At 37.6% G+C, this 15,141-nt stretch overlaps 2 protein-coding genes across 3 annotated transcripts; one reads left to right on the top strand and one right to left on the bottom strand.

Moving 5' to 3' along the window:
- Positions 1 to 433: 433 nt before the first annotated feature.
- On the bottom strand, positions 434 to 14,602 carry LOC110853541 (osmotic avoidance abnormal protein 3). 2 transcript variants are annotated; one of them, XM_035854471.1, is made up of 17 exons: positions 13,617 to 14,602; positions 10,959 to 11,066; positions 10,842 to 10,889; positions 8,803 to 9,007; positions 8,654 to 8,734; positions 7,234 to 7,342; positions 6,907 to 6,991; positions 6,761 to 6,788; positions 6,551 to 6,690; positions 5,905 to 6,446; positions 5,609 to 5,834; positions 5,358 to 5,518; positions 5,242 to 5,274; positions 1,709 to 1,970; positions 1,514 to 1,631; positions 1,103 to 1,261; positions 434 to 1,019 (listed from the first exon to the last, which is right to left on the bottom strand). In XM_035854471.1, the coding sequence occupies exons 1-17, from the start codon at positions 13,686 to 13,688 to the stop codon at positions 874 to 876; spliced, it is 2,523 nt and encodes an 840-aa protein (XP_035710364.1). In that variant the 5' UTR covers positions 13,689 to 14,602; the 3' UTR covers positions 434 to 873. The 2 variants fall into 2 exon arrangements, with proteins under 2 accessions (XP_035710364.1, XP_021957508.1); XM_022101816.2 differs by having other exon boundaries at positions 1,526 to 1,631.
- On the top strand, positions 2,363 to 5,063 carry LOC118436408 (DNA ligase 1-like). Its single transcript, XM_035854473.1, has 13 exons — positions 2,363 to 2,691; positions 2,755 to 2,826; positions 2,890 to 2,979; positions 3,047 to 3,297; positions 3,379 to 3,487; positions 3,554 to 3,616; positions 3,674 to 3,742; positions 3,842 to 3,910; positions 3,991 to 4,056; positions 4,130 to 4,204; positions 4,281 to 4,361; positions 4,427 to 4,848; positions 4,906 to 5,063. The coding sequence occupies exons 1-13, from the start codon at positions 2,687 to 2,689 to the stop codon at positions 4,926 to 4,928; spliced, it is 1,395 nt and encodes a 464-aa protein (XP_035710366.1). The 5' UTR covers positions 2,363 to 2,686; the 3' UTR covers positions 4,929 to 5,063.
- Positions 14,603 to 15,141: the final 539 nt, after the last annotated feature.

The following is a 15,141-nucleotide window of genomic DNA, read 5'->3' as shown; positions in this document are numbered from 1 at the left end:
TTGAAAAAAAGTGAAATTACTGAATTTGAACTGTTTATATATGTACATACATATATGCTTTTAATGGAAATGATGGAATTGGTTTTAAAAAATCACAACTTTCTCCACGAAAGTTTACAAAGAGAGTAAGAAGACGATTCTGCATAAAAAGAATGGAGTTGTATGATTCATGCTTGGCATTTATTTCAAGGTGAAAGTGAGAATCGATAATCACTCGAATCGAGGGCAAAATGCTGACACTTTTTCATTAAATGTCATTTATCTAAATAATTAGTTTTTATGAAGCCAGATGAATTTCATGAAATATGCTTTGCGAACGTTATTATGCGTATAACGTTTGTGTACCAATATTTTGGCAAATAAATAGTCATGTCATTTGCTCACTGGATTTGGAATTAGTAATGAAGTCTCGCAATTTATTTTAAAAAATTAGTTAATTATGTTCAAATGTCGCATGTTTTTATTTGCATTGCATATAATATTTTTTATTTATTAAATTTAATTAAAGTTTATTGACAAAGGTAAAGTGATCATTATTCCCTATCGTCGTTGTCTCTCTAGTTCAGGTACCATATCACTAATGTTTGCATAAAATTAAGACAAAATTCATAGTCAATAAGGTAAAATAACTAGATAATTATTTAATAGTACATATTCCCCAATTCATAAATATCTATTTTAGTACATTAATTAGTTGCACTACTTTTATTAATTTTACATATAATGAGTTGGTGGGCTGAAAATTTTGTACGCATAGTTGCATTTTGGTATTCATCAAGTTTTTAATACTGAATCGATTATCTGATTTTCCTTTGCAAATTAATTATCCGAAAATTATAAAAATTTTAATTTGCATATTAATTATAAATGTATCTATCCTTGAGCGAATTCTGCCTGTCCACCTGCGCCCGTTTTCAGTTTTCGAAACCCTTTTTGTGTCGCTTCGAGTGGAAGTGCTTCTAATTTTGTGGGGCGGCGGAGAGAGTTCATTTCTGGTGAGGAGAGAAATCCGGTTAAACCTGTCAATTGCAAACCCCAAAAGTTAATTACATATTGTAATTTAATTGAATATTAGAATAATAATTAGTGTGGTCTTAAATACCTGCCGAACCCCACCCATTCTGCACGGGTGATGGCCCCCAAGAATGATGGTTTGCTCCCCCATTGGACGTGGCATTCTTCCCATTGTTGTAATTATTATTCCAACTGGATAAAATATTGTTCCCATTGCTCCCATTAATAGTGAGCTTATGAGCGATGTCTGCAAACAAGCAACAAGCCAATTAGTAAAAGTTTCAAATAAAATTTCATAAAAAATCATGAAAAAGGAAAATCTAGGCTACAAGATTACTGATAGTGTAGCAAGTTTTTTTACAAATCATAAAAAATTTGTTAGTGGTTTGGATTTCAAAATAACAAAATAATTATTAGTTATGTTAGCGTTGTGTTATATCGTAGTCGTAAATAAATAAATATGTATTGTATTTTTGTGTAATGTTTATCAATTTATTACCGGCCCACTTACTGGAGACGCGATTCGCGTCCTGTTGAGCTTTTATAATTAGTTCACTTGCTCTTTTTGGTTTAAAATAGTTCTCGGTGAAGTCGTCCTTGTCACACTTTTCGAATTTCTATATTTAAAGAAAAAATAATAATTGTATTTTTTGAAACTTTCTCTGTAACTTAAAAATAAAATTAAACGGCCTACTTTTAGAAGAACGCTGTGATGATTTTCATCCTCGTCGTCCTCATTGTCAAATGACAAACTGGGTGGAGCTGTCTTTGAGGGGACGCGATTCATGTTATTTGCGAGATTTTGTTGAAGATGACTTCCGGTCCCACTTCCCCCGTCTGATTTGGTGTGATAATGGTTATGATTTCCATTAATTGTTCCGTTGGTGAGAGCCGGGGGTAGCTTTGTCTTTACGATGAGGAGCTCCGGCAGTTTCCATCGTTGAGTACAATCGTCCCTTAAATTAAGAATAAATGATTATTAATAAAATTAATAATCATGCAAATGCAAAGTCGATGTTATTCATCTTGTTTCGATCTTTTTGCTGTATCAAATTAACAAATTAATTATTATTCAATGCAATAAGGATCACATTAGTTTCAATTAAGCAACTGTAATATTTTATCAAGCTTGTGTAATAATAATTTATTAAGTACATATAAGGTTATTATTAAACTGTACGATTTATACAGTCTACATATGTAAGTATGTATAATTATAAAATTCGAAGTTATAAATTTTAGAGGGACCCTCTCCTTAAAAATACGAAAACAATTTAAGTAGTGAATAACACGAGAAATAAAACGAAATAAAGAGTTATGATTCCGATAGTGAATCGTTAAGAATTACATTTTTGCAAATTAATACAAGAAAACTTGCATAATCATCGAATGAGACGCCAGGAAAATCCATTTCGAAAGTGGTGAATTAATTTTTTGTACAATTAATTAATTACTCAACCGGAAATGCTGCACATGGAGACGGAGTTATGAAGTTGGAGGGGAATGAGGCAAAATGAGACCACCTCGGTGGTGGTGGATTTTGCTTAAGCAAACGTTTGCATACATTTTGTTTAACTACATCTGCAATTCCTGCATTATTTACATTCGAATTAAGTATTATAGCATCAAAATTGGTCCAATTTAAAAAGTTTTGGCGACAGAATACTATAAAATGAGGTAAGTGTTTTCATATTTTGCTAAAGCAATTAGATTTTAACCATCAATTTATCGTTTTTTCAGCAGTTCGAGTTCGAGCTCAAGCTCGTCGTCCTCCTCTGGAGACTCTTCTTCTTCGGAGTGGTACCCATCTAGGTAAGTAATTGATGGGGTTTCAATTATTTTATTTATAAATTTACATTTATTTGTGGTTTTTAGTGAGGAGGACGACGAGGAAATGACGCTGGAGGTGGGTCGGGTTCCTCTTCGTCTGGGCAAGGAATCGCTTCCCTTGCCCAGTACTTCAATGTAAGTGGTATTTTTTTGAGATGCTTTTGCTTTAGCAATTAATTGATTTTGTTTATTCTTTCTCTAGAAATGACGACGAGAAAGAAGATTCTCCCATGCCGCATGATGAAGGCGAGGAGGATGAAGAGGACAAGTATTTCAGGACACTTACGAGGAGGAAGGCGCCTGCACAAAGCAGTGATGATGACGATTTGCTCAAGCAATTTGAGATCAAACCGTCCTTCGTCCTGATCAAAGAAGGGAAGTGTGACCCTAACTGGAGGCCCTCACTTGATGAGGAGGGGGAGGACGAAGAAGAAGAAGAATCTAAACCGGATGGTTGGTTTAAGTTTATTTTTCTTGAGAAAGCATGACTTTGGGTGACAAAGTCGACAGTGTGGTTGTTTATTTCTTTTTCAGAAAGTGACGATGATGATGAAGAAACTGTTGCTCCAGCAAAGAAAAAGCGACCCTATCTAAAGCATACAAAGCGTGTCAGCTTGGCTGGATGGACGAAGGAACAAATACGGTAAGGAAATTTGTTGTAAGCAGGAATCATTTGATCATTTCTTAAGAAAACTTAACTTTTATATAGGGAGCGAAAAAATCAACAAAACAGAGTCTTCTACCATCGTACAATGAAGGACCCTGCAGAAAGGTTTGTGCTAAATTGTAAGATTAACACATGTCTTATATAAAACGAATATTTCTGAAGAAATAAGAAAAGGACACAAAATGAGAAATATAAAAATAGCCAGCGGAAAAACAATGCAGACGAATATAGGTATGAATTTTTTATTTTTCTTTAGAAATGATATATTTGTCTTCAAAAATGTATGCATAGTTTACTAGTTTTTAAATGGAATCCTTTAATTTATTGTAGAAAGAAGAATAAAGATAATTGCTCGACATTTAAAAATAAAAAACTAGAAGAAAACGAAGAAAAGTTCAGGTAGTCATTAATAATTTTTCTTTAGAAAATGGTAAATGATTCATATTTTTCATTTTACGTTATTTACATTTTAATTATAGAGCTGAACAAAAAAAATACTTTAAAGAATATAGATTACGTCAGTTAGAAAAGGATCCTGATTTTGAGTAAGAACAAACTTTTCGTGTCGGAAATTACTTATTATTATACTTCTCACTAATTTTTTAACTTTTGCTGTAGTAAAAAAAAATATAAAAAACAAAGGGAACGTCGAGAAGCCCTAGTCGGGGAAGACTTGGCCGAGCTTCGTCGAAAGTAAGTTGTCATTTTTGCTAAAGTAATTCATTGTTCTCTCCGAACCAAACCAAAATATTATTTTATTATTTGCTAGAGCAATACTTCGTATTGACCAATCAACCCTAAACTCCTGGTTAAGTCTCCCTGCCTACGCGCAGTTCAATAATTCAGCTGTGTAAGTGACCCATTCACGTTTTTAATGATAATTCGACTACAAAAATATGCTTGTTTTTGCTGCAGCAACTTTAACAACCATCTGGCCACCCTCTCCACAGCCGAGTTATTGGATTCGAAGTATTCGGACCTCGTTTCGGAAGCATTTCTCCAGAAAAAGTCTTATTGCAATTATTGGGTCGGGGGATTCAAGTGGGATGGAATCCATAAGATGACCCCGGCCCAGGTTGAGGCCCACGTCCTCGCCAACAAAGACGACCCCGACTTCTCCATCAACCTCTACTGGGGGTATTTCTCCGGTGGTCAGCGTTCCGCCACCTATCACCCACGCTCTCCTTCTTCTACGGTGTGGAAGATGTTGGACGAGGACTTCCGATGCTTCGAATTGCACATTTTCGGATGCAATCTGGCGGACTTCTCTACATTGTCCGGAAATTTGCTAAAGCAAGCGGTAATCGAGTCGGATGCATACGCCCATCGATTGGAAGGTTTTGGAATTGTAAGTTTTATTTACTTGAGCAATATAACAGTTTTGTGATTTATAGAAACTTGGCATGAAGAGAAATAAGCGAGATTTCGAGGGGATGCGAGTCAATTTCATGAATAGTCGCCCGGAACCAGTCTCCACCGAGGATAAGAAGGATGCTGAACAACTTGCTAAAGCAAAATTTAACTATTTTAACTTCGATGGTGAAGAAGAACAAGTTCTACCTGATGACTCTTTGCTTCAGCAAGTCCCAAAATTCAAGCTTGGCAAGGAGATTAAAATGTCCAAGGCTCGGAACTAGTTTTATATTTTTTCTTACTATTTGTCTAATGTTTTCGTTTGTGGTGATTATTTATAATTTCGTTCTTTAGAAGACAAATAAAAATTGACTTACCATACAGCTTCGGATTTTATGTTGTCAATATTTCTGGGGAATTTTAGATGTAAATATAAATATAAATTTATTGATGAAAATTGAAGAGAATTGTTTCGATATAATATAGTACTCACACATAATTGCAATCCCTCCGAACCGTGGGATGTATCTTGTCCAAAATTGCCTGCAACAGTTTAAGTTGTTGGTCTTGACGGCGTATCGTTTCCAAATAATCGGTACGATCGCTTTGAAATTCTGAGTACAAGTCGGAAACCTCACGTTCAAGGGCTCGAATCTAATTAGCGTGTCAAAATAGGAAACAATCATCAAAATTAGCATTCAATTTATTTATTGAAAAAAATAAATCATTAATTTCGTGGTTCACCTTTTGCTTTGATTTCTTCAACGCGTCCGTCTTAGCCCGAAGTTCTTCTTGAATATTGTCATACGCTTTGATGAGCAAGGCGTCATCTTCGTCATTCCTATTTAACGTTTCAGCCAGCACTTTGGACCTCTTTTCTGCTGCTTTCTTCTTTTTTTGGCGTTTTTCCAGCAATTCGAGATCATCCGCTTTCTCCCCTCCAACCATGTTGGTCTCGATTTCTTGAAGTCTGCAACAAAGTGAAAGTGTATTAATTTCAGTTTTGGATCATTATAAAATTTAAGTAATTGTGTACACACCTTGCAAACGCTTCATGCTGTTGCGGCGTAAGATTCACGTCGGGAGCAATGGTTGAATTTCTTCTGATCGGAATTTGATGTGGCGCAAGCTTTCCCTTGCTTTCTCCAGCCCCAGCCCCACTGCTGCCCTTCTCCTTCAGCTCCTTCTCGTACTGGTCCTTCAAACTTTGCACGTCCGCCTGCAGCCTGGCCTTTCCCTGTTTTTCCGACTCGTAACTCAGTCTCAACTGGTGCAACTGACTTTCGTACTCTTGGCGAATTTTTTCCTTCTCGGCTTCCACAGAATCGAGCGGAATAAGGTTGGCTTGTAATTGTCCAGCTCCTGCCCCACCCCCATTTTCGAGGAGTTCCTTGAGCTGACGAATCTCGTCCTGATACTGAGAAAGCAGAGCGTCCTTCGGATCCTGATTTATTCTTGGTTTGTTCTTTATGTTCTTGGCTCGATTCGCGTACCGTAAAGTGGACAAGGTCTCGTCGTAGTTGTTATCCGCGGGGGAGACGCAGGCGACCATGAGCGTCTTCGTGTTTCCGCCGAGCGAGTCCTAGAGTAAAGAGAAGGCGAGAAGGGTTGGAGAAAGTTTGGGACAACTTTCACTCATAATTTTTTGAAAATAAATTATTATTATAGATTTCAAAAAATCATTACTTGAAGAAGTCTGGTCAATTTTGAGTCCCGGTACGGAATGTGCTTCGATTTCCCATCGACCAAGGCGGAAATAACGTTTCCCAGTGCGGACAAACTTAAATTAATTTTGGTCGCTTCCTTTAATCGGTCACCAGTTGCGCCTGGCAGTTTAGGAAAGCAGATAATTATAATTTTGGCCTTTGACATTTGAATGTCAGTTACGTTACCTACCCGTTTTGGTTTGTCTCTCTGACCCGGCCTAGAAAACATAACAATATACATACATATTTATTTTACTCATTGAAATATATTCTTGAGTCGATGTGCTATATCATCATATCGTGAAAATGGTACAAGAAGACATCAAAATTATTTACAAGATCGACTAGGTTGAGCTTTCCCCTCCGAATGTGTTGCGATCCGTCCAGCATTTCGACATTTATTGTGAAAATTGAGTGAGATCTGGAAAATTATACCAAATGTCAAAGTCTGAAGTGACAGTGGTCAAGTCACCATTTGAATAACCAAATTGTTGTGATCGTGAATTAATAGTCTTTTGTTATCATTTTTGTTATCATTTTTGTGGAAACAAGGACATTTTTGTGGAAATTAAATGGAATTGAAACTATTAAACCATGTAAACCATTTAAACCATGTAAACCATTTAAACCATGTAAACCATTTAAACCATGTAAACCATTTACCTGGAACTGTCGGCATTCATTAAGGTTGCCCCCGTCGCACGGTTTCGCCACCCTTTGTCCATCATTTGTTCGCATTCTTCCACGTTGTGAACAGCGTGCTGACTCAATTCTAAGATCAGTAAGGAATCAAAAATTAATAAGCCTTCAAATTTCAAAATTTGACATTAATTTCATCACAGTATGAATTTGAGAATTAGGACAGAAATGCCATTACTCGAGATTTTCATGCATTTTTTTTAGCCTACTTTCTCCAAAGTGGTGAACATGTACATAGTCTGCCAAAGCTAACAAAAGTACACATGTATCGACCCACATTGCAATTTCGTAAAGCATTATCAATTTGCACATATTCTACTTATGTAAGTGGTCACCAATTTATCTAACCGTACGTGCAAAACAAACTGTCCATCTCGCACAATTTATTCGCCAATTTGCATACTTCTCCCTCACCCACCCACCCACCATGACACACACATTCGACATTCTATTTCCAACCGTTTCATAAACAAACAAATAAACATAAAAGTCCAAACTTCTCGAACTTTATGTATTTACTACATATTATCAGAGAAAATTGTTTATCCTTGCGAAAAACGTAGATAGATATTTGCACATGGCGTGTTTGCAGAATAATCCCACAATGGAAATAAGTACTTTAGCCCTACTCAAAAAAAATCATGCCATCCTCCCAACATGCCATTGTCATTTATTTTGTCAGGCAAGATAGTACGTAGATATTTGCAATAAAAATGACAAAATGAACGGCGATACATACTGCACCGCATTCGCACTTTATCATTTTGCGGTGTGCTAAATAATGGATGGATAATCGATTCCTTTTATCCTTCCCATCCTGTCAGGTCTGACTTGAACATAATGCTGTGTCATGTTGCGTCGTAGGCATTTATTTTGTCATCTAGCAGCGTGTCCTTCCTTTTTCGAGTGGTCTGGACTTGAACATAAGAGTTCTTGGAATGCATGGGTGGCTTGCTCGTCGCCCGATTTCATAGGTTATCCTTTACCCTTTACCTTCAACTTGTCGCTGTATACTTGAGAGAATCAATCAATAAATTTTACTATTGATTCAAGTTTGCTCATATTTTACTAAACGATGAACCACCGACCACTTTAATAAGTAAATTGCTCATTCTTCTCATGTGCACACAGTTTTCGCAACTTCGTGCTTAATGCCAATTTACTTATTGGATCCTACTGTTTGTGCAAATTCGGAGCGAAGGAAAAATATGAACATGACCATGAACTCCACCTTTAAAATTTATATTTATGGATCGATGGCAAGTATTACTTTTATTTTATTTGTTGTTGGAATTATCCTTGAAATTTAAAACGCCATATTTCGCAAACAACAAGTTCGAGAACAACTGTGACGAATATTTTAGATATTTATGCAACGCCTCACCTTGAATGTAGACCCCTCTGTCTGGGTGTTCTTTTAGGTCTAATTTCTTCTTGCAGTCCTTCCCCAGCAGGTCACGGATCTCTATAAATAAATGGTCAACAATTATTGGCAAAATTGATAAACATGGGTCATCCGCATTTAACATTCACCTTCGTTGTAGATTTCGAGGTACGACGCGTGCACGAGGAATTTCGAGTCGTCCGAAGTTTCAATCGCTTCGAAGATGTGTTCGAAAGCGCGTGGGATGATTCCCTTCTGCGACGGGGGTTTGACAACGCCTTGCATCGTGTACGATTTCCCACATCCCGTCTGACCATAGGCGAACACCGTGCTGTTGTAACCCTCCAGGACGCCCTGGGGAAGAAAAATGTGTCAGATTTTCCTAAAAAATGGTACCCTACATTGTGTCCATATTTTCAGTATATGTGCAAAATGTATTTGCAATATGCGAATTTTTAGCATTTTTATTTATGAGATTTGATTCAAGGTAGAGAGAAAGCATTACTTATTCATGGAGATACATTCTTATCCGGCGGATGGCGTGGGTTTAAAAAATGCATACAATTTATGAGTATTTGTTGGTATTGGCATTGGCGTGTCGTCCTTGAATTGTCCCTGAGTTTTGGAATTTGACATCATGAGCATATAAATTGGTAGGTAATTGCCCGGCTCATCGTTTCCTTTCCTTTTTCTGGAATTTGCGTCGCCTCAGAAAATGATTGTGCCTACGTGGCTTGGTTTCGCAGAGAAAGGAGAAAAACTGACGTAAGTTTGCGTCGGTCGCGTCATATTCTGCCACAAATGACTCTTCGATTACATGAGTGGATGGACGATGGGAAAGAAAAACTTTCCTGGAGAAAGTCGTCGCAGTAAATCGACAAACTTTTCCATTATTCTTGTTTGTTTGTACGGGGTTTGTTTCATTGCCAGTAATAATTTTCTCGTGGTGGTGATCCACCCTTCACATTTATTACCCCTTGTGGCTTGGACATGCATATGTATGCATTACCAATAATGTCTGTAATTGTGGTTCACATTTCCCCGCAAAAAAGACCGAATCACCATTAAGTAACCGATACTACGGATAGTCAAGTCATATCAATTTAGGATACTGAATGCGTATGAATCCATCTACACAATTTCAGATTGAATATTGACTCGCTTATCGAGATATTTATATGTATATTTACATTGATCGTCTTATTGCAGTTTAATTAAGGTTGCTACAAGCTTATGGGGCAGTTACGCCAATTTGTATATATCCTTGCCAATATTTTTGCGTTTTACTGAATCAAAATGCCAATTTTATATCAGCTTTATGTATTCATAACATTTTTCCGCGTTGGTATTTTATTCATGAATTTGTTGTGTTCTGCACGCGTGGTCGTGGTGGGCACCTCCTCCTCTGAACTTTACGTATCATTTCGTCCCTGTCCTTTTGTCTCGTTCTGTCGTCGAGTGGAATGACTTTGCCGTGGTCACTAAACCCTTATCTCCCAAGATAAACCTCTCTTCCTCCTGTCTCACGAAATATTTGTACACATGCCTAAAAATCTACCTCAGTTATGTACGAAATTGCAATTCGCCACCTCAAAAAGATGCATCACATTCCTAAACAAGCAAATTCCCAGAAATATATTTTTTTGCACCAAATTTCGCGATGCCCGTACCATAAACATGCTCGCACCATCACTCAATCAATATTTCACTGCCAAGTGCACCTAACTAAACTTGTAAAAATATGTAATCCTATGTATGTACAGGCGATCAGAGAATTTGGCGTGCAAACCAACTCGAATAAGTGGACAATGGCTCTGTTCTTCATTGTTCTCGTTCTGCCTCGCAAAATATTTGTTCTCGTCCATTACTTGCGAATAACTTTCCTCAAGTCGTCGCGAGTCATTCAAATTTCGGAAGGAAGGAAGCTTTCACTCGACACGACAACAATGCATTACTTTATATTCCCCTCGTTTATACACGTCGCCACGTCGTCACAATTCTTGTCGATGTGAACACCTCCGGATGGATATCCGACCGAAATCAATCTCCATCCCGTCAACGACATCAAGTTCATTTACTCATTATTCCTCATAACGTTTCCGTGCAGGACTAAATTTTGTCCTCTCATGAATTAATACATGCTTCTCAAGCTCATCTCATCTGGGTCGTGACAAAAGAAACTGCTCACCTCCACGAGCGGATACGCCACGTCGTTGTACAGCGCTTCTGTGGTCGACTGTAGTGGGCCAAAAAATAATATTTTATTATTAGTTGGCACCATAAGTAAGTTTACTGAAATTTCTACCTCCGTGAAGTAAACGCCGTCAAAAGAGAACGTTTTTGGTGGTGCGGAAGCATCGCCTGGATTTACAATGCTGCACTGACACAGGGACGAGTCCATGTAGACGACGCTCTGTAGAAGGAAAATATTGGGAAAATTAGCATAAAAAGAAATTTCATCAATTTGACAAGTATGTAAATGTAGTAGCTAAACCACTTGGTAAATAAAGTGCAGAATATGGCGATGACCTTGGTTGTAGTTTGGTTTGCTTGGCTATTATATAGTGACGACCATACATGGGTTCGACCACAAGTATGAAAAAGTGGCAAAGCGGGGAGGAGGAGGGGTTGGAGTGGATTTCGTGCTGGTGGTGAAAGTTAGAAAGCCCAAACTTCAACTTGTGTGCATTTCAATTCGGTTTCGTTAAATATAAAGTTGGTATGCAAGTGGAACCAAAGTTCTCAATTTCCCCATGATTTTGTGTGCAGTCTGCTGCTCTCATTATTATTATGGAATAGACACACGGAATTAATGAGCATTTTGCGTGTTTTTTATAAGAAGGAAGGAATCATAGTAGAAATTTTGGGACAGGAGTGGAAATGAAATTCGTCCAGAGTGGATTTTAATGTGCCTTTTGTTGAGTCCACTTCGTCTAACATTTTATTGTAACACTGTCTAACGATTGTATTTAATGTGACAAATTAATTACATATCATCGTCGTTAGAGGTGCACTATGTTGTATTTGCTATGGCCGTCGTATTTCCTATGTCCATGGATGGTACCATGGAAGGGATGAGCAGCTAAATAATCAGTTAATGCACCTTCGCATAATGCACCTTCATAATTCACATATTATGTACATACGTCAGCTTCAATAATAAATTCTTATCCTACGAGTACAAATAATTGTTCACATTTATCCAACCTATGGATTTCTTTCATTTTATGATGAATAACTTTCTCGGTTATAATAAAACCGAAAATATTATCATTATATGATTTGAATTCAACAAAGCCGTAATGCATCTCATCTCATTACATTAAATTTGGTCATAAACTATGTATGTAAACCAAAATGGGCGTAAAAATTAGAGTGTAAAACAAAGTCCACGCAATATGCAAGTAGGTATCTAGCAAAAGTCGATGTCCTGTCTGATTGATAAATAAACCGTTGCAAACGAAATGTAGCAAAGGGGTGAAAACACACAGAATTGTCTTTGTGGCACGCCCACAACGTGTTTCTGCACTTTCCTGTCATTTTATCAAATTACCCCACGTCTGATTTTGCCCCGTTTTGACACCCCTACCCGCGTACTTCAAACGTACACGACAATACCTTTCAATAGACACCCCACATGAGGTCATTTTTTCGACATTTGACACCTCCCACACGGTCATGGAGTCGTCGCACGTCGAAATTATGGCGATTTCTGAAATCCCCGTCCCAAAATACGTCTAAAACGGTGGACACAAAACATTTGACAATTTTCGACTTTGGCGTCGTCTACACGGTCACACGGTCATCGCAAATCGAAATGATGGCGATTTCTGAAATCCCCATCCAAAAATACGTCTAAAACGGCGGAAAAAAAAATTCGACACGATTGACCGTTGGCGTCATCACCGTGGCGCCGTGACCTTACGACCTACAACGCCCATCTTCGAACTTATCCCGTCCCTAAAAATTAGAAACACGTTGGCGAAAACCGGATGTCGAAATTCGAATCCGTTCCAAAGTTATCGTGGATACGGACGGACGGACAGACAGATGACAAGACAAGACATTTCCATAAAGGGGTTTTCACCCCTTAATAAATTGGCACTGTTATTCAGTACCTATAAGTTTTTGTATCTATGTAAAAGGTTTTCTTTCATAAGGCAATTTAATGCATTTAACCACTGACTCATTATTCCTTCCTAGCATGACATTTGCATCGAAGCACAAAATATGTAGATAAAAATCGCAGAGTTTAGAATGTCGAAAAATAATTGGCACTTTAGTGCGCTTACGCTTCCAAAACACGGAAAATCTCACGTAAAAGTTTTCCCAACTTTGGCTAGAATTGGTTAAATGCATTAAATTACTTTCTTACTTAAAAAAGCTGAAAGAATTGCGCCCGACTTGTGTCAAATGTCAAATTGAATGTGAATGCAATCGTATTATTACAGCGAGCAAAGTTTGATGATATAATTTAATTTCTTCATTATTATTTTAGACTTTCTCCCTGCATTTCCTACAATCGAGGGGTTGCATTCACTTAAACATGGATTGGCTTTCCACACTATCCACCCATCCTCCTTTCACCCCGTCTACCGTGTCATTTTATCAATAATAATAACTTTTGCGAGTCAATGCTCCAACGAGTTCATTCTTCCAGACGAGCAGTCCAGTCTACATATGTGCTAGTCATAATAATAAGTAATCAAGCCATCCATCGTCACTAGTAGTCTCAGCTTTCACTATTAACCCAACTTTCTCCAATAGTTACTTTTGCTCGTAAAACCAAGCCTGAGAAAACAGTTTAATAAATAAGAGCTGGAGAGCGAAGACAATTCGCAAATGTCACTTCCGCCTTGTCATAAAGTATCACGCTTTTCAATCCCTCATCATCGTGCAACAAAGTGTGTCGAAGTTTTCATTTAAGACCAATATTTGCATACAATCGTAGGAATATTCTCACCTTGGAGTGAAGATCCTTCTCCCGATTGTTCATCGGCCGACATCTCACCACCACTTTGACACACTCGCTCATCTCGAACTATTTTATTTGTTTCGAAATTTTACAAAAATATGTTTTCCCCACAAATATTATTATTTCAATCCATGTTTATGGTCGACTTTCACTTTCCCAGGACGGAACTTATGGGTGAAACGTCAGCCACCTAAAAACCTAGATTTTCCCATTGTTCACTTTCACCACAAAAACTCTTTCTTTGTACTTGATCTCATTTCATGCTCATTTCTCTACTCGGACAAATTCACCATTTGTATTATTCTATTCCGACTGTGAGGTATATGGTCTCAACAAACTGTGTGTACTGCTGCTGGTGGTGGTTCAAGTGCAGAAATTTATGCTCCACTTTCTCCGTCGAGCGATAAAATGTTTTTATTTTTCTCGTACCATTGTCACCCGCAGACTGGAGGGATGTCAAACCAAATCAGGCTATTTATCTCACCAGCAATAGCACATATACGGCACCAAAGTATCAATTATGTTAGATCCAGGTCAAGTATAGCACTACTTATTGTATAATTTGATCAAATCTAATTTGTAGCTCTACTTGTATTTCTAGATACCCAATTAAATAGCACCATTAATTTGCTTTTTGGACTGGCTAGCCCACCATAATTCACGCAACCCTGCTAACCTTCACTGGTACAACCTTAACTGAAAAATAGACTGGACAATAGATATATTTAATTAATTAATTCTGGTTTGGCGAGGTACTACGAAGTTAAATGTATTTATTATCGGGTCGTCTCATTATCCAATTTAGCGTTACTAATTGTGACCAGTGTTCAATTTGGGTAATAAATCGCACCACATGTATACAAGCCACTTGGTAATCACAGTGCTAAATATTTGTGTACACCGAAACAAATCTAGCTAAATAAATGTAATGATGAGACTTGGCCGACGGACGTGAGCGAGTGTGACTGGTCTGGAGAAAGTGCAACGCTAGACTGGGCCTGAAAAATGTCATGCTACAACTCATTCTGACATGAGAATACAAACAAGTAAAACCCCGAAACCCGGGCTGCTTGTTACTTTTGCTTTAATTTAGGTAGTTTTATCAAGGTTTTCCAACATGCATTCTCGACACGATGATAACTAACTATATACAACATACAACATACGTATGTAAGGGGAAACTAGTTATCATCCTGCATGTTGTTTTTTGTGGTCCATTTTTCAGAAAAACACTTATCATAATTAAGTGAAGGAATATAAAATTACAATCTTCTGATGCACAAACTCAAGTACTTAAACATTAAACTGCATTGATTATCACTTCATTGGAGTCTCCGTTTTGATAATTAGGAATAGAGTGACATGATTGTACGATATACTTATTATTGAGGCAAGATGAGACTGTAACTTAGACGAGGCAGATTGAGATTTTATCAGATTGCCCATCCAACAGAATAATGTAGTACCGATCCACTCACTTGCACTCCACCCCAGTAGACGCAACCAAACCACC

Source organism: Folsomia candida, unplaced genomic scaffold, assembly GCF_002217175.1.
Source record: "Folsomia candida strain VU population unplaced genomic scaffold, ASM221717v1 Fcan01_Sc008, whole genome shotgun sequence".
NCBI classification, from domain to species: domain Eukaryota; kingdom Metazoa; phylum Arthropoda; class Collembola; order Entomobryomorpha; family Isotomidae; genus Folsomia; species Folsomia candida.
Note: the sequence above shows the minus strand (reverse complement) of the source record. Positions and strands in the feature narration are given on the sequence as shown.

What these genes read in the sequence shown, in the direction of transcription:
- LOC110853541 (XM_035854471.1), bottom strand. Translation starts at nt 13,688, where the DNA reads ATGAGCGAGTGTGTCAAAGTGGTGGTGAGATGTCGGCCGATGAACAAT. An exon ending in AGAAGGATCTTCACTCCAAG is followed by an intron (nt 11,067 to 13,616) that starts GTGAGAATATTC and finishes TTCCTTCTACAG; the next exon opens with AGCGTCGTCTACATGGACTC. An exon ending in TGAAGAAATCAAAGCAAAAG is followed by an intron (nt 5,519 to 5,608) that starts GTGAACCACGAA and finishes CACGCTAATTAG; the next exon opens with ATTCGAGCCCTTGAACGTGA.
- LOC118436408 (XM_035854473.1), top strand. An exon ending in TGGACGAAGGAACAAATACG is followed by an intron (nt 3,488 to 3,553) that starts GTAAGGAAATTT and finishes ACTTTTATATAG; the next exon opens with GGAGCGAAAAAATCAACAAA. An exon ending in CAGTTCAATAATTCAGCTGT is followed by an intron (nt 4,362 to 4,426) that starts GTAAGTGACCCA and finishes TTTTTGCTGCAG; the next exon opens with CAACTTTAACAACCATCTGG.